General features: G+C 32.6%; 1 protein-coding gene across 3 annotated transcripts in view; it reads right to left on the bottom strand.

Moving 5' to 3' along the window:
• Positions 1-19,329, bottom strand: part of NIPBL (NIPBL cohesin loading factor) — a 197,574-nt gene that overhangs the window by 86,355 nt on the left and 91,890 nt on the right. For all 3 annotated transcript variants that reach the window (XM_040262351.1, XM_040262349.1, XM_040262350.1), the window contains exons 5-10: positions 17,869-17,968; positions 17,214-17,365; positions 12,918-13,078; positions 11,946-12,042; positions 7,992-8,618; positions 1,030-2,655 (exon numbers count right to left, since the gene is read on the bottom strand). In XM_040262351.1, the coding sequence (XP_040118285.1) occupies positions 1,030-2,655; positions 7,992-8,618; positions 11,946-12,042; positions 12,918-13,078; positions 17,214-17,365; positions 17,869-17,968 (2,763 nt within the window). The remainder of the gene's footprint in view (positions 1-1,029; positions 2,656-7,991; positions 8,619-11,945; positions 12,043-12,917; positions 13,079-17,213; positions 17,366-17,868; positions 17,969-19,329) is intronic.

The following is a 19,329-nucleotide window of genomic DNA, read 5'->3' as shown; positions in this document are numbered from 1 at the left end:
TGTTACCTTAAAAACTATATCCCAACCTATTTACATTGTACAGGCTAAATAAGTCTAACCAGACAGCATCATCAAATTTTATATAAATATATAAAAGAGTATACAAAACCCATAAAATTATATTTTCTGTACAAACTGCTACTGTATTTTCAGCACTTGACTTTTCTTTTCCTCCTGGAAACAATACTATTTACATAACTAGAGAATTTAACATAGAAACCATGCAAACCACCCCCCCCCAAAAAAAAACCCAGAGCAGAAAATAAAAACACATTCAAACAAATTAAAAACACCAGAAATGTTTAAAACTGATGATTTAACCCAATTTAAGACATAAACACCATTCCCTATTATTCTTCCATAGAAAAGACCAAAACTCTGTATTAAAAAAAATAAAACATTCATTAACTAATCATCTTCTCCATAAAAAGATGAAATAACCTTTTACACAACTTTTTAAACTATATACATTCAAACCATTAATGAATAATTAATTCTTTAATAATTAATAACTGATAAGTTTGTTAGAAAACAATATTAAAAGACATTTAATATTCTTAAAATAATTTGTAATATAGACTTTTGTAAACCATATAGCTTTACTGAGACTTTAGAAATTAAATTCAGTCAATTTATTACCTCACTACAGAATGGATTATCTCTATAGTCAAAATAACTTTTCAAAAAGTTGTTAAATACACCTATGTTAATCATGCATTCTAATCATTCACTTGATTAGCAAGCAACTTTCACAAATGTTGAAATAATTAAACAGCCAAAGGAACTTTTCTCTGTGAACCAAAAGTAAAAATCACAACTATGGTGAGTAGTAGAGGTGGGAGAGAAAGAATTTTCAATGAGAACTTTTTGTCTATGTTACCACAAACAATTTACTGCTGTTTTATATTGTTTTCTTTTCATGCAGTAGTGTTTCAATTTTTGTAAATTTCCATTTTTAAATCCATAGTAACTCTAGAACTTAAAAGAAAACTCACTAGAATACAGATGACATCGAGTAAGTATTCTTACCTTTATTTGACTTTGATGGTTTATTCTTGATAGGTTTAAGGGAACTTCTTGATTTATCCTCTCTATCTTTAATAAATTTTTGAACATCATCCAAAGACAGTTTTTGCAGGACAACTACAGGCTTAGCTCCTTTATTTAGATCTTCAACTAATCCCATTTTTTCTACTTTGTCTTTCTGCTCTCCTTTCATTTCCATTTTCTTTGTCTCCTGAGTAATATTGCCATCTTTATCCCTCTTGATTTTTGGAATGACAAAATTTTTCAATGCACCAGACCTGCCCCCCAACAAATAACTTGGAAATTCTGCCTTATTATCAGGGTGCGTTTTATTACTGTCTACTTTACTCTTGTTACCCTCTGTCCTTCTGTCATCCTTACTATTTGGCGATTTAAAACCAGGTTTATCAGGTCTTGATTTATTAGAATCTCCTTGTTTAACACGAGGACTGTCAGGTCTTGACTTTTGCTCCCCAGAAGATGGTCTTTCCCTTGAGTCCCCCGATTCATGTCTGTGTTTTCTTTCTAGTTTATCAGGTTTTGAACCATCAGATTTAATGCCATGGTCATTTCTACTAGAGGATCTCAATGTTTCTGGTCTTCGAACCCTAGATTGATCCCCTCGATGTCGTTCAGATTCACTCCTGTCATCTGACTTTTGTTTACTGTCATGATCACGTCTTAGTGACTCAGAGATAGATCGCCCATCAGGTCTCTGCTTTAAGGCTTCAGCTCTTTCTGATTTTAACCGAGGTGAATCAGACTTAATGTCCTGTTTATGTTTAGACACTTCAGGTTTTTTCTCTGTTGATGGCTTTCCAGAATCTCTCCTATTTTCATGTCTATGTTTTGGTGTTTCAGGGCGACCTTCATTTTTTTGCTTTGGAGTTTCAGGTCGGCCCTCACCTTTCTGCTTTGGAGTTTCAGGCCGTCCATCACCCTTTTGTTTGGGGGTTTCAGGACGCCCATCACTCTTTTGTTTAGGAGTTTCAGGTCGGCTTTCACCCTTTTGCTTTGGGGTTTCGGGTCTTGATTTTGTTGTTTCTGATCTGCCATTATTTTGTTTGTTGTCATTTGGTTTTGTGTCAGGCAGTCTATTTTCATTTTGTTTAGGCTCAGCTGTGGTGCTCTCATTTTGTCTGGATTCAATCGTTCTGTTCTCATTCTGTTTAGGTTCTTCTGTTGATACCTCAATTTTAGTTTCTAACTTAGTTTCACTAGATTTTGTCTCTACCAATCTGTTTTCATTTGGTTTAGACTCTGCCAATCTACTTTCATTCTGTTTCATTTCACTCTTTAAAAGCTCAGGATCAGACTTTTTTTTAGGAGTCTCAGGATGGTTTTCTGGTGTAGATTTAAGATTTCCAATAATATCTTCCTGAAGAACAGAAATAGGTGCATCATTACATTGTTTGATTTCTTCAGGCTTTTTTATGGAGTCTGAATCCTGAGTTATAGAGGCCTGAGAGTCCACTCTTCCTGCCTGATGAAGATCAATGCTAACCATTAATGCTGGCCTTGACCCATTTCCCGTAGAACCCGTCTCCTGAGAAGCTGGTCTATTACCTCCTGTAGCACCCCCAGCCTCCTGTGGGTAAGAATCTTGTTTTCTTTTTTTCAAAGGCTTATCTGAAATTCAAAGATAAATATTCAGTATCAGTAATAGACACATATTCTTATGTTATTAAAAACCATATGGACTTTGACTATTTTAAAGTCACATTTTAAAAATATGTGGTGAATCAAATGTCAATATGCATAGATAAAATAGTAGGCATGATGGCATAATACTTTTAAACCAAGGTTTGAGGAAATATTCACATCTGCTATACCTCAAGAAATTTTTGTGACTAGAGTAAAAAGATAATTTAAACTGCTAATCTATTAAAAACTACAAAGAACCCCCAAATGCCAACATACAAAACAGGGTGCTTTTGCCACATGTAAGGAAAGTATGAAAAAGAATAAAACCCAAAAGAAAACAGAAATCATGTTACTGAAAAAAAAAAGTATATGAGGAGAGTAAGACAGGAAAAAAAGAACATAATAGTTATTAAGCTTTGATCCAGGATTCAAATTCTTCAAGGTGTCAACAGCACAAATGTAATTTAAAAGCTAATGCACAGTTCATAAAGTATATAGCATGATAGAGCCTTGAGACTTTGCCTTAATGATACTTGCTGAATTGTCTGGCTATTTTAACAGTTATTTAAAAAAATTTTTAGGACCATCTTTATAGTCTCTTATAGTATTCATTAATATGATAAGTATTATTTAAGAAAAAGAGGATCAAACAGTGAAAAGTCAAAATAATCACTAAAAACAACCCCTTAAATATGACAGAACCAAGTTCTGGGGAGAAAAAAAAAAAACAACACGTTTGTAATAGTAATGATGCTTTTATACATCAAAATTCCATCATTTTGTTTTCAAAATATGAAGCAGCAGCCCCTTACAGTTTATAATCTAATCAAATATTACTAAAATTTATTTTAGATGTTTGCCAGTAATTTTTTTAAGGAACTAATCATTCTGCTTTTTCAGTTATTCAGAAATCAAATCTATCACTACATTTTCTCCATTTGCAAAGTAACTACACAATGATGATAATAAATTATGTTATCATTAAACTGTTTTCCCTAGTTAAAACTAACCTGGCAAAAACTTGTATGAAGCTTTTTGTATCAGTATATAAGGAAAAAAGCACTTAGAATACTAATTTATAGAATTTTGCGTCTGACTGTTCTGCCACACAAAACAACTTTTATATCTTGCCAAAGGGCACACCAAATAATTACCTTAAAAACAGGATGCTTTATAACCTTATACTTATCCCTTAAACTTTTATAAGCATTTAGAAAAAAAATCTAAGCATCTAGAAATTTAAATGAGCATAATCCAAGATTTTTATATTTTTCAATGAAATATGCTTTATGAAAGCCATTAAAATGATAACCTAAGAATCTAAGAATTATTGACATAGATCTCAAGCATCTGGAGACCTCTCTTAAGAGATGTGTGGCTCATCCTTTTACTAATATGAACAATCTGTCTTTTAGAAAAACATTAAAATATCATTAAGGCTAAATTTTAAAAGATTACGAAATACTTAAGCATTTGCACATGAGTGATGTGTTAAGTTTGGGGAAGAACTTATAATTTTTTCTACAATGCATAAAATATTGCTAAATACAAAGTTTTAATTTTTGAACTATTGAAGGGTACTTCACCTCTTCTGTAAAACCCAGAACATTTCCATTACTACTGCAAAGATTCTTGGATATGTTAAAAGCACGCAGACTCTGATTCACTCAATCTAATTCAGCTCCACCAAGAACTTATTCCTGTAAAGTGGCTCTGAATCCACATAGGTCACTTTTGTCTATTCACTTTCATTATCGGTCTTCACTACATGACCTTCACCTAATGACTGAAAGCCATCTCTATTAAGAATCATGTTAATATTTGCAACACCTGTAAGCTTTCTAAAGAACTGGAATTAGTAAGTTACGCTATTAAACTTTAGGTATTCCTGAAGAAAATGCACGTGAAAACATATCTTAATTTTGAGACCAACAACATTTGTCATCTTGATGCTGATATTTTGAAAATAAGATCTGACCCTTACAGAAATGGTAAACTCAATTATGCTTATAAGAAACAAACTAGATCACCTGTCTAAGTCTACTACAAGTGATAACTGAAGACACTTAAAGCAAAACAAGCAGAGCAACTGTACACAGAGTAGCTAATTATAAAAAAACGAAAACATCCCACCCCTAAACCAAAGTACAGGCTAAGTGACGAACTGTCCTATTCCTGTCCCAAATCCCAGTCTATTTCAAATGGCAATGGGTAATAATTTACTTCTAATAAGGGTTACAGTGCAAGAATATTTTAACATCATAAAAAACATTAGTGAAGCTAGGCCATTCCTTAAACTTGCTAACATGGAAAGTGGACCTTCGGAAAAGATGAAACAGGCAAAGATGAATAAAGAAACCCTCTCTTTAACAACAGAAAGCAGGTATTTTCAGCACATGGAGATATTAATGTCTATGACAGCTCATCCCAGAAGCAAAGAAAAATAGCCCTTTAAAATTAATTTATGTAATTAAAGATGTTAAAAGGTTGAGCAAAAGATTGAGAAGAAGGTCCTGTAGGAATATTATGAAATATTAGGTTGCACAGAATTAACCTGTCGGTGTATGTAAAACTGTCCAAAGAAGAGAGAACAGGCCAAAGGAACATGAATATACAGCAGCCAGAAAAGCATCTTCTGTGTGTGGAACAGCAGTGTATTAGGTTATACCACAGCCTACGTGAAATATTTCTAAGAGTATTCTGTCCCTTTTCTTTAATTCCACAATTATCAAAACAATCTTGTTTGCTGAACTTTCTAATCTTATTCATAAGGTAAAGGTTTCTGACTTCTGGTCAACTGAGGGGAATGCTTCATTCATTCATTTATAACAAATATGACGGGACACAAGCTCATAACCTAGAGCAGAGCTCTGAGTAAAACCATGTAGACCAGCCAAGTAGGCTTCTTTGTTCTTACTACCAGCAATAAAAGTTATAAAGAAGTACTCAGTGCCAAGCCTCAGAATACAGTAAATACCAATTTTACAATATAGTCCTAAGATGTAGCAGTAACTAGTGATAAATTCATTCAATACTTCTTTGAAGTATTTCATCTCTCAAGGGACTACCACTTTAGAAAACTTTAATTTATGACCTCAACTACAAAGTTAGAGCAATATACCAAACCTTTAATCTTTTCAAAATCTCAATATAACTATTTATATATAAAACACTATCTCATTACACAATTCAGAAATTGAATACAAAATGACAAGATTTAAATCAAAGGTGTCAGCTAGTACCTAAATTCCAAACTTTTTCAAATAAAGTCATGGGGACATGGCTCTCAGAAGGCTGGAGATGACAGCATTAATATAAGGTCAGCCAAATCAGCATAACCAATTTGAGAAAATCATCTAAATCAAACTGAAAATCAGACAGTTCATCTTTTCCCTTAAATCCTTACAGAACCAGCTGCCTCTGTAAGTTAGCTTACATTGTTTCAAAATGGTAAGTCAACTGTGGTCACTCAGCTTTTCAAATATCTTTGTTTTAGTCACACCATCACAGATGACAGAGAAGATGGATAATAAAAATTTAAATATACATAACAAGTTTTAGGAAGAACAGTATTCTGTTTGTTGATTTTCTTTTATTTTCCCAAAGAAAAGTTAGCAGTCTAAAATGCTTGCTAACATGCAACCAGTATTTTACTATCCTTATTTCCATTCAGTTCTTAAAAGTAAAAACTATGGTTTCAACAAATATGATATAGTAAAAGTTCAAAAAAGTAAGGAAAAAAGCTCACCATTTTCTCCACTTTCATTCCAACAATTAAGTCATTAAAAAAGAATCATCCTCTTTTTAAAAGAATGCAATTTTTAAAAACACAAATTAAAATGTCATGCACAAGTTCTCAAGGCAACTAATACTTCTTGGCAAAGAAATTGCAATAGTACATGTTTTTTTTACAAAACTGTCACAGGATTCAGGAAACGGAATAAGGTAATATTATCAAGAGTAGCTGAATAATATTGCTCTCTTCACTTGATATGCATATACTTTTATGAGAGGCTGGAGGAAAAGATACATTTTGGAACCTATAGAATTGTTTCCTGAACCCCAAACTACTAAGCAAAGAGAAAAAGGGCAAGTGACACTTTATTTCGTCCTTAATGTCTATGATCTGCTAGTTAAAAAAAAAAGTTTTCTCGCCAATAAAATGAAGACTTCTAGCAATTTTTTTATCTGCATCTATCTACCTGTGATTTCTGCACTTAGCAAAGATGGTAATGTAACAATTACCAAGTACAGTTTATTCTTCCAGTAACATTAAAAACAAATGTCATGATAGGCAGGAAACATAATATGATCTTTGCATGTTTCTCAACATAGGTACAGAATGATCTACAAGTGATCCTGTCACATGATGAGCAAGATCATATATAAAAACAACTTCAAGTCAACATCAAGAAGTTTTGTTTAATAATGACCAAAGAGAAACCTGAAGAACTATAACTAAATCTAGAATATTTAACTATAAAATTAAATCAAAGTATTCTTTGGTTTGGATGGTCAAATATGTATATGCACCTACTGTAGAGACATAAAATTTATAAATAACTAACTTTAACTACTGATTTATTAGTCTCTCTAAAAATTTTCAAGAGATTTTAAACATAATGTTCACCAAACCAAACAACTAAGAACTTAACAGGATTTACTTTCATTATAATTTTTTATAAAGCACAAAAAGAAAGTCCATAAACTCACAGAACAGGTGTCTTGTAAATTCATCCTAATACACCAGTCAGACAAAAGGGAACACCTAACTATAATCACCAACGAAAGATCCTTGATTCTTATTGCTATTTAATACTAACTTAAAATTCTTTCCTAATTTTTTTTCATAAAAAAATTCACATTGAGATAACAAAATTAGAAACTAAGGGAAAAATCTAACTGCATAACAAACATACAGACACTTTTTCCTTAAAACCACTGATTCAAAATAATCTATAGTGGTTAACCTTGTTTAGGTAGAAAAAAGGTAAAGATGCAAAATTATGTTAACATAATTTGTGGAAACAATCTTCATTTTGGAAGATGAGCACAGATAAAATCATTTAATATATAATAGGTGATAGACCTATTTGGTTTTATAGAATTACCAAATCTCAGATAGTTCTTTCAAATAAAAAATGAAATTAAGAATTTAACTTCTGAAGGATGAGCATTAGTAACAAAACCACAATTGAGGAGAAACATTAGAAATCATAAAATATAATAAGAAAAAAGAGTTAATATTAAAAACGTGTTAGGACATTATATAATTATATATTCACCAAGGGCATGAAGTGATAGTAATGAGGTTATTTTACCTTTATCTTGAACTTCTTTTGAAAAACGCTCCCTTTCAATAGCTGATTCTCTTTCTATTCGCTCAATTTCAGCCAATGCATCCAATTCCACTTCATCATATATAGGTCCCTGTTGTGATACCTGTTGCTGATTCAGTACCACAGAAGTCTGGGGCTGTTTTGTAGCAACTGAAGTGTTCTGTTGTAAAACAGGCACTTGATTTGCTGGAAGGAATGCTGTTTGTTCTTGCTGCGACAAACACTGAGCAGCATTTAGTGGGCGGTTTACATCCTGTGGAGTAATGGGTGTTTTTGAAGTCTGTCCTGGGTACTGCACATTAAAAGGAATATCATTTTCTGAAACATTGCTATTTTCCATACCAGAAAGCATATCCTCTTGCTGGTCCATGTCTGAAGACCTTACACGAGTAAGTCTTAACGTAAGTTTAGTAGAGTCCTTGGATGGAGAGCTAATGATATCATACATTGCAGCCTTCTCATTCTGGTCTTTTTCATCTTTGCCTAATTTCATTTTCTTTTGCTTCTTTTGTTTTCTTTCTGGAGAATCTAACAAGATGTCTGGTGGAACATCTCGAGGTGAAGAACAAGGTAGAGACTGAGACTGCAGGATTAAAGGTGGTCTTGATCCTACAATTCAACAGGAATAAACAGTTGTGCTAGTTTTATATTTTCAGATATGTGATACAATAAATAAGCAACAATATAGTACTGCTAGAAAAAAAGGAAACTATTTCATCTGGCTACTTATTTATAGAATATGAAAGCCTAACGATATGTCCCCCATGGTCTTTCAGCTTGCTGCTAGATGACTCAGGTTTGAATTAAAGAATGGGTTTTCATCTTCCAGATCAGTACTATCTTTATTTTTTCACCTAAAAAGTACTTAGCTTGAAAACATCAAAAGAGTTCAGTATTTCTTTTTTTTTTCAGTATTTCTAAAGATGCAACACAAATGTTTTAAGAATGATAATCTATACTCACTTATTATCTAGAAAAAATGACATGTCTAAAGCAAGAATAAGTTTGTCAAATTATAAAAACGTTACAAATTAATCCTAGAGACTACACTCATAGGAATACTTAATGGTATAAGAAAAAGGAAGTGGGAAAAATTACAGGGATCAGTCTTCACTTATTTAACAAATTGGTGGTAAAGTATTAACTTATACCTTTATGTGGTCATCTCTTTTTCCCTCACTTAACACCATTTACATACTCTCTTCAGCTTGCTAATCCTCCTTTTATTAGAAAAATATGCAGGTTGAGCAAATTTCAATGCTCAATAAAACATGTTCAGCCCAGAGTCCATTAAATTAAACACTATATAAGGAAGTGCTAAAAAATAAGCTAAACAAATGGGAAAATTTTTTGTTAACAAGTTTTAATGGTGAAAAATTGTATTGACATGCTTTAGAAACAAATGTATAACTGCATCTGAATAGTATATACATTACTTGTCAATTAGACTACTTGTAAAAATTTTAAAAGACCATGAGAAATAATAAAAATCAGTCAAGGTAAAAGTGCTTTATAGAATGAACTTAAACCTAGGCTTGTCTTAAATTGTTTCAGTGTTTTTACTACAAATGTTAGTTTGAAGTTACATCAAAGATAGACTGATTTCAGATGGAGCTTTTATGGAGACATTAAAAAGAAATGAAACCAACACTCTGGGACCACTTATTTTGTCTCAGAGCTTGTGTAAAGTACTTTGCACATCAATTCATTTAAATGATTTACAACAATCTTGATGAGTATTATAACTATTCTGCAGAAACTAACATGACGTTTATAGATTAAGAAATTTTTCCAATATTAAATAGCTAGCAAACCAAAAATTTAAACCCAGATCTGTCTAATGTGTGAATTATAATACATCATATTGTCTTTTCACTTAAAATTTATCTGTCAAATTATATATATTTTAGAACAAACTTTAAATCCCAACAATGAATCTAAAAATCAAACTAGGCTTACTGAAGATGCATTCAACATTCAAAACTAGTTGGAAAACAACCGCATGAGCAGAAATAGAAGCTTCTGAGGAGGAAAGTTAGTGAGTTTAGTTGTTCTAGCTTTCTTCTCTTTCTATCTAAAGTTATCTATCCATCTAACCATCCATTTATAAATCTATCCATGCTCAAGAGTTACAGGGAAAATGGTCTCATTATCCAGAATAACCAGCTATTCCACTGCTACTCTCCTCCCTGGCAGTCTAAATATTTCTCACTCTGAAAATACCTGTAAGACTGTACCTAACTTTGACACCTAACCTACAAACGGAGTTGGCAGTTGTTCTCTTTTTCACAAACTGGGTTATTTTAATCCCTGAAAATTCATAGAATTAAAGAATTAGAATGGCTCAAAATTCTAATTATTGAATTAGAATTATTGAATTAGAATGGCTCATAAAAGTTCAGCTTTCACCTCATGAAGAATATCCCAAATCAAAGACCTGGAAAATAAACTAAGAAAAAGAAATTTTTACAGTGAGGAAGCCCAGTCCATGCTTAAGACGGCCACAATTAGAAATTCTCATGAACAGTTAAAATTTATTATCAGCTATACTGCAATTAATTAAAAGCGAATTCTCTAAAGTGGATATGATATTCTCCTCCAACAAAACCGGATGGTTAAGTTTTTCTTTTTAAGTCTGGACTTTAGTTTTAAGTGTTTTTTTTAAACTAAGACTTATTTATTTTTGACCATGTTGGCTCTTTCTTGTTGCACAGGCTTTTCTGAGGTTGTGACAAGCAGAGGCTACTCTTCGGTGGTGGTGTACAGGCTTCTCATTGTGGTGGTGTCTTTTGTTGCAGAGCATGGCCTCTAGGACGCACAGGCCTCAGTTACACCTTGAAGACTCCATAAAGTGTGGGCTCAGTAGGTGTGGTGCTTGGGCTTAGTTGCCCCACTGTATGTGGGATCTTCCAGATGTGGGATCAAACACTGCCAATGCAGTGTCTCCTGCACTGGCAGGCAGATTCTTCCAAGACTGAGCCACCAAGGAAGCCCAGTTCAAGTATTTTTTAAAATAGCTCAAACCTGGATTTAAATTCAGAATTTTGTGACTTTACTATGCACAAAAGACCACACAAAGTACTTTGGGAATTAGAAGATACAGAAAACGAAATTCATGTTCATAAATAAGTTATTAGAAAAAAAATAAACACTTAGAGACACTAGGGGAGAGTCCATAGAAGATCAGCTATTTAAATTAGAACTTGAAGAATTAATATGATTTTAATAAGCAGAAATAAAGTAGATGTACGAGATCAAGTACATAGAGATCACATAGAACAGGCCAGATTTTGATAAATGACTATCTAAGGAGTGAGAGACGATTATGACAATTCAGGATTGAAATATCATTAAGCCCAACAAAAATGGCAGAAAGAACATCAAGAAAAATTTTGAACATGAATTTAAAATATCAGCTAGATGTGAAGAGGTTTTGTCTGGAATGAAAAATTACAATTTGGGAGACAGAACTGGAACCGAAGACATTGATTTTGGTGTCCTGTTCACAAAAATAACCAATGCTGCTACCAAAACTGAGTAAAACAGTCAAGGAAAAAAGTAAAATAGAAGATAAAAATATAATGATAGAAATCTTGAGAAATGAGAGAACAGAGAGCTAATGAAGGGAAAAATGACAATGAAAAAACAAGGAAAGCAGGTGGATTCACTACAAAATAAGTTTTGGAGGCCAAGGAGAAAAAGATCAATAATTTCAAATATTTAAGAAATATTAAAAGGATTATGGTTTGAAAAGACCACTGGATAATCAGTAAGAATGATACTATATATATCTGAAAAAGTAAGTACAGGTTCCTTTTTTTCTACAATAAATGAAAAGTTATAAAGAATAATTTTTTGGTACCTGCATTAAGAAGTTTGAATTCTTTACTCAGTTTGAAATATGAAAATTTAAGGAAGTTTTAGTTACAATGATACCTTTTGGAGTCCCATCACTTCCAGCAGGGGAACATACTGGCTGTGGAGACCTCAAAGGAAAAGACGCAGCATTCCTCATTGTTGAAGAATCTCCATCCTAGGAATAGAGTATAACAGTTATACCTTGAATGATGGAAGGGGTTTTATAGAAATCTTAAAGAGAACCAATAAAAGACATAAATTACTGACAGGTAAAGTGTTGGTATTCAAAAGCATAATTCTTCTGCACTTTCCTGTTTTCTTCGTGGTATATCTTAGAAGAACTGAAACTGTATCCAAAACAATCAACAGCCTAAGCATGGCAATGAATAAGAAAACTGGTATTACTGGTATGCTCCATTTTTGTTTACTGTTTTCTACAAAAGGAGCTCTGAATATCCTACTAGGTCATAAATGTAAATGTCTTGAAGGCAGAGTCCAATGTCATCTTTGTTCAACTTAAATACATGTAACGTGATAATACCACCAATAAATAACAAGACAAATTTCTAGTATGTGGATTATTTCAATAACGTTAAAGTAACATTAAATTTCAGGGGAAAATGGAAAAAGAGCTAAGTACTAATACATAAAGGCTCATAAGAGGACATCTTTGTGTGAGCAAATACTTTAAGATGAAGTATGATTTCATTAAGGACCTAAACCTCTAGACCACAGGTTGGCAAAGTTTTTCTATAAAGAGACAGATAATGCACAAGTTTTCTGGGTCATCCACAGTTTGTCACATAAAGTTATTTGTTGCTGTTGTTCTCTTAAACTATGAAAATCATTCTTAGTTTGTGGATCAGACTACTGGCGAGTTTAGCAACTCTTCTCTAGATTAAGCTCTAAGAGTACAGCTAAATTCTCAGACATAGTATAATCCTCAAAAAAAGACAGATTTCCTTTTTATTATAGAATTGAAATACTGGTTTATGCGACAAATATTAGAACTATTTCATTACCTTAATGATAACTAATATGATTACATACGTCATTACTTAGCCTGTGCACCATGTGTAGGTAGTCATCACTTGAGCCATGTCTAGGATTATCAGCATGATGATTAGCAGAATTGCCAGACAACGAACCAGAAACTTTATTATCATGTAGGTTTCTCAAACCACCTGCAACAATGGGACTTGATACCGATGCTGAAATTAATAAGAATTTTAAAAAAGATTTATAAAAATAAACTGGTAAAATTCTTAGAGGATAGTAACAATAATTGTTCACAAGTAATACTTTTTCTTCATAAATTACAAAGACTAATATAAGCTGGCTGACTATACACAACTTAATCAAATCTTAACACCGTGCCACAAGTCATTCAGATTGATTTCTGAAAAGAAATAAGATATTAGATATGGTTGAAGCTCTCCATATACCTGCATATGCCTCTCCTTTATTTTCTTCCTCTTATTCACTAAAAGCAAGTGCTACTATTGAACTTAGAGTCCACTCTACCAATGAATATCTTTATAGTTTTGTTATAAATGAATATATTCCTAAATAACACATTACTGCTTAGCACATTATATAAATGGTATATGTATATATTCTATAACTTTTCAATTTTAATATTGTGTTGAAATTATCTATTTTTACATATGTAGTTTTAATTTATTTTAAATAAATAATGACATATAGTCTGCTGCATAATGTACACATTTTATCCAGACTTATGTTAGTAGTTTAGATTGCTTGAATATTTTTGTCATCATAAACAATGCTGTAATGTATTATGTATTCTTATAATGACTTATAAATGTGACTAGGAGTGAAATTGCTGAATATTCCTGTTTTTAACTCTTGCTAAATATTAACAAATAGTTTTCCAAATTATTTATGACCACTCTACTAGTAATAGACAAGTGTTCTTGCTGCTCTATATTCTTGCCAACGATTTTCATCAATCTGCAGATGAGAAATGTCTCTGATGGTTACTTTAATTTGTGTTTCTTTCCTTAAACAGTAGTGAAGCCAAGCATCTTTTCATGTGTATTACAAATTCAGATTCCCTACTTAACACAAAATCATAAAAATTACTCTCTGAAATTTTCTTTCAAAAGTTTCACAGTTTTGCTTTTTCATACTTAGGTCTTTAGTTCTAGTAAAATTAGAATATCCTTTCCATGAATGCTTGGTAGAACTTGAGATGGAACTGTCTGAACATGCTTTATATCCTCCCCCAGTTATAAAAGAGACAGATTTTGAAGAACTGAGGGAGATTTTAAACAAAAATAGATATTGTCAAACTGCTCTCTAAAACGGTTCTACCAATTTATATCCCTATGAAGACTGTATGAAATGTGAATTTCCCTGCACACTAAAACATGTTCACTAATCTGATAGTTATAATAAAATTTTATTTCAATTTAATTTTGATTAACATCTCTCTAACCATGAACCAGGTTGACCATATTAAACCTGCATCCAATTTGTTTTCCTTTTTCAGTAAATTATTTACTTCTTTAGTCAATTTACCTGTTTTTACTTGTACTCTCCTCTTACATAGAAATTTGTGATCAATTTGTTTTTTCCCCCACTTCTAGAATACAGTCCTACTTAGAAAGGCCTTCTTCACCCTTGGTGAGTAAATGAAAGTCGCTCATTTGTGTCTGACTCTTTGTGACCCCATACAGTCCGTGGAATTCTCCAGGCCAGACTACTGGAGTGAGTAGCTGTTCTCTTCTCCAGGGGATCTTCCCAACCCAGGGATTGAACCTAGGCCTCCTGCATTGCAGGCAGATTCTTTACCAGTTGAGCTACCAGGGAAGTCCATTTCTTGACCTAACATTACCCAAAATTCACCCTCATGTTTTCTTCTTATAGTTCCATGAGTCAAAATACAAACAAACATGTAAACCGTTTATCCACCTAGAACATTCTTCCTCTAGATGATCTAAAATTTCAAAATGCCTAGCCAACCTATCCAACATGATTTACTAAACAATCCACTATTACATATTGATGCAAGATACCATCTTAGAATGACAGAATTGGAAAGAGAATCACTATTGGATGGTAAGCCCTTTAGGATAAAGATTAATAGGAAATAGAGTTATGTGACCTCAAAGTATAATCTGACAAATTACTTACTAATTGCAAAGGAAAAATTATGTTCATTATAAAAGAAGTGGTTACCACCTAAATATTACTAATAGCGAAGCTACTTGTGATTATAAGTCTTCTGATGTGATGCAATATGAAGTGCATATTACTTTAGTATCCTTTCCAAAAATATAAAACTAGAAATTAATAGAGCCTTTAATGATAAGTTCCAGTTGGTACGAAACATAAGGAGTATATGAGCAAATCAAACAACACAAAAGGAAATAGTGAAGTCTAGAATACGTGATACTCCACAACAAAGATAGCACAGGATTTCTTAAAAAAAAAAAAAAAAAAAACAGAAATTACTGTCATGGAGAGAGACTATGGGACCAAATAGATTTTTAAAAGAGTCAAAAGATGTAAAAACCAAGCGCAATGAGTGAGAAACTAGATTAGATCATATATGGGGGAAAAAGGTTATAAAAGATGTATCTGGGGCATCTGGTGAAAACAATATAGACTGGATATCAAATGACACTACAGAAATGTTCTCAGTATTTTTAGGGGCAAATTATTCCACTTGGTGTTTATGAAGGAGAACTCTGCCTTCTTAGCAAACGTATTTAAGGACAGAGAGGCAGGATGCTATCAGTAAAATGGTCCACTGTGCTATTCTCTAGTTTTCCACATGAAAAGTTTCAAGTTTATAAGAATTTTAAATGTTATCTTTCACAAATTCTAAGTTCCCACAGACATCTGCCTTATTTCTGGAATCTTTTTTTGTTCCATTTACCTATCTGCTTCTTACCACATTAAATGTTTTCTTTATGATAATTTTGATAACTATTTGAGGCTAATCTCTGAATATTATTTTTAGTTTCTCAAGTATCTGAACATTTCCAAGAAATGACTAATTACTGAATAGGCCCTCAAACTATGTATATATTTTTTGATTTTGTGATTTCAACTTATTCTTTTGAAAAAGCTGGGTTTATCTCCTTATAAAGTGACAACAGTATTTACAGTAAAAGCTCATTTTTTTCCCCTACACATATATATGTGGATATTTCTGCAGGAAGCAAACGTGTTCTGTCAACGTTTCTCCTCTTTTCAATTACATTTAAAATGATCCTCATAACTTTGGCATGTGTGTGTGTGTTAGCTGCTCAGTCGTGTTCAACTCTTTGCGACCCCATGGACTATAGTCTGTCAGGCTCCTCTGTCCATGGGATTCTCCAGGCAAGAATACTGGAGTGGGTTGCCTTTCCTTCTCCAGGTAACTTTGGCATCCCAGAGTAAAATAGTAATATTTCACAAATATCAAGAGCCAGTCTACATGCATACTTCTGTTTGCATTCATACTAAATCCTATAATTCTGGAGGTGTCTATTTCAAAGGGGTGATTGATTGCCTCCAAGTTTTTCCCTGAGTTACTACATGAAATAAACTCAATCTAGTATTTCATTATCTAGTTTGGAAAACCAGAATCTGGATGTTTCAATAGATGACCCCAAGTTAAAACTTTATAAGATACTGACTCCGTGCATAATAAAAAACTAAGAATACAAACAGGAACTAAAGACTGACTGTGACTGATAAAAATTTGTTGTTAATTATGAGGGACAAAAACATAGGTATATGTGTTATATTTTGTATTTTTCAAAATTTCTCCAAAAAAGTAAAAACAAATATATACGAATATTAATACATTATTTGATAGCCATGGCATATATCCCAAGGTAGTATGATCTTAAAAAGACATATTATCAACAACTAACTTCAAATAAGAACTAGTAATCTAATCCCAGAAAATTTTGCATCCAAGATTATTAATTTTCCTCTATTAGTACTGTAGTACTGTATATACTTGATACTAAATTTTTCACACTACATATACTTTACCAATTAATACATAATTCTTCTTTGACTTAGTACTACTAAAAGAAGACTAATTAAATAAAGCAGTTCCTAATTTTATAACTAGATATACTCAGTTGTTAATATAAGGTAATCCAAAGACTGAAATTACACTTATCTTTTTACCTCCAAAATGATTACTGTCCAAGCAATAAATGTAATATGTTTTTAATTACATAAGCCATAGTTAAACATTTACTGATGAATAAGTATACAGTTTAGTATTTGTGTTTGAAAACTTATGAAAAAAGTAAAGAAAAAAATGAATTTGCTGGAACTATAGGCATTCCTGTGGATAAGCACCAGCTGTCTTACCTTGCTGCATCTGTGGATGTGTTGTATAACTTGAAGGATGGGAATATGGCATGTATCCTGCAGGGCTTTGTGGGGCATATGGACTAGGCACTGGGCTATTTTGTTGTGGCATAAATCTGTTCCCAGAGCTTGTCTGTGGTGGCACAAACCGGCTAAAATCCAAAATCCAAATAAACAATATCAGGAAATGAAATAAGTGATATTCCTTGTTATTTCAATAAAATAAAATCTATGTACACAGAAAATTCTGAAAAATAATGTACAAAAATCATTCACAATTCATAACCTAAGAGTTATACTAAAGCAGTTTTCAAATAGATTAATTCATTTATTTTACCTGCTCCCTAAATTCTACTCCAAGAAGTTTCTTATTTATCTCAAACATGCTCTATTTTAACACATTCTTTTGTTTGCATTAAATTAAGTTACCATTTATTTCAAACAGTATATTAGAGCATTTCCACATTTAACATTTTAAGGCAAATATCCATGTGCTATGTAAGGATAAGCATCTAAACTTTTTAACTTTAGGTAAATTAGCTTTAGGAATTAACTTTAGGAATTTTACCATTAACCTAAATGTGTGTACATACTGTATATTTTTAAACACATTCACTACAGAAAATAGTTCTTCATAAAATGATATATACATTACCTGGAGGGGCTATGTGAGATAGTGGTTTGTTGATAATTGGAAGATGCAGGACTACTGTGCATGGAATTCTGAGAAAGTTTATACTGAGACATCATCATTCCTACATAATACACAAAAACAGTAAGTACGTTATTTTCTTCTAATGGTAAAGCATTCTTTAAGTGATTTAAATCAACTATTCTCTCACAAACACTCAGAAGTTCTTTCTGTTCTTTTCTTTTTGACCAACATGTTCATTTTGAAGACCAAAACACAAAAACTATAAATTTTAAGTATAACCAATTTTACCAAAACATCCTTTTAGCATGTCAACTAATCCCTATGTTTTTAAATATTACTTGCTTATTTACTGTCCTACATTCAGCTTTAGAACTGAAAAGAACTTTCAGAAGCCACTTCATCTAATCCAGGGATTCCCCAACCTCCAGGATGTGAACCAGTACCTCCTGTCAGATCAGTGGCAGCGTTAAAGTGCACAATAAATATAAGGTGCTTGAATCATCCTAAAACCATCTCCCATCCCTTGTCCATGGAGTAATTGTCTTCCAGGAAATAGGTCCCTGCTGTCAAAATGGTTGGGGACCTCTAACCTAATCCCTTAATAAATACTACACACTTCTGTCTACAATAGGCTTTTGGATGGTATTTCCTATTATGCGCAATATTTTATTACATTCATCTCCCCTCCTTCAGTTCAGTTCAGTTGCGTCCGACTCTTTGTGACCCCACGAATCGCAGCACGCCAGGCCTCCCTGTCCATTACCAACTCCCGGAGGTCACTCAGACTGACATCCATCGAGTCAGTGATGCAGAACTTAATTTTAACAACTCTATGTATTTTGTTGTGATTTGGACCTTTCTTAAAGGTCTAAGGTTTGAGGTATTGAAATTACCATCTCAGAGTCTTTTAATGAACAACAGAATGTTCCTACTCTTTCTTTCACAATAATTCCTGCCATAAAATAGGGATGAAATGAATATTTGTTTAATGAATGAAAGTGTGAGAACAGCTTTCAGATTCTCACATTTCCTTTCACACTGTTCTTTCAACTGTTACATTCTGTTATATAGGAGATGCAGAAAAATTCAGCTATTTAGACACTCTAAAATCAAAGATAAAAATCTATAATTAATGCTCACCTTTTTTACGATACATATAGCTACTCTTTTTGGGAACTTCAAGCATCACATTATTTCCCCAAAGTTCATTTTCTGCTGCTGCTATGAAAAGTGCCTTTTACCAGAAACATTCAAACAAAAGTTACATGTTTATTTGCCAGGAGCTACAAAAAGGATTCTAGCTCTACGACAACAGCTGAATGACATGAGGGCACAAAATCACCTCAAAGCCTAACACTAATAGTATGTTTTCTTTTATAGGTAGTCTAAATTTCAGTTTATGAATTTTCTCTTCCAACCTAAATTTAGTACTAAGTCATACATCCCATGGCTTAATAATTT

The sequence above is a fragment of the Oryx dammah genome, unplaced genomic scaffold (assembly GCF_014754425.2).
Source record: "Oryx dammah isolate SB20612 unplaced genomic scaffold, SCBI_Odam_1.1 HiC_scaffold_20, whole genome shotgun sequence".
Classification (NCBI taxonomy): domain Eukaryota; kingdom Metazoa; phylum Chordata; class Mammalia; order Artiodactyla; family Bovidae; genus Oryx; species Oryx dammah.
Note: the sequence above shows the minus strand (reverse complement) of the source record. Positions and strands in the feature narration are given on the sequence as shown.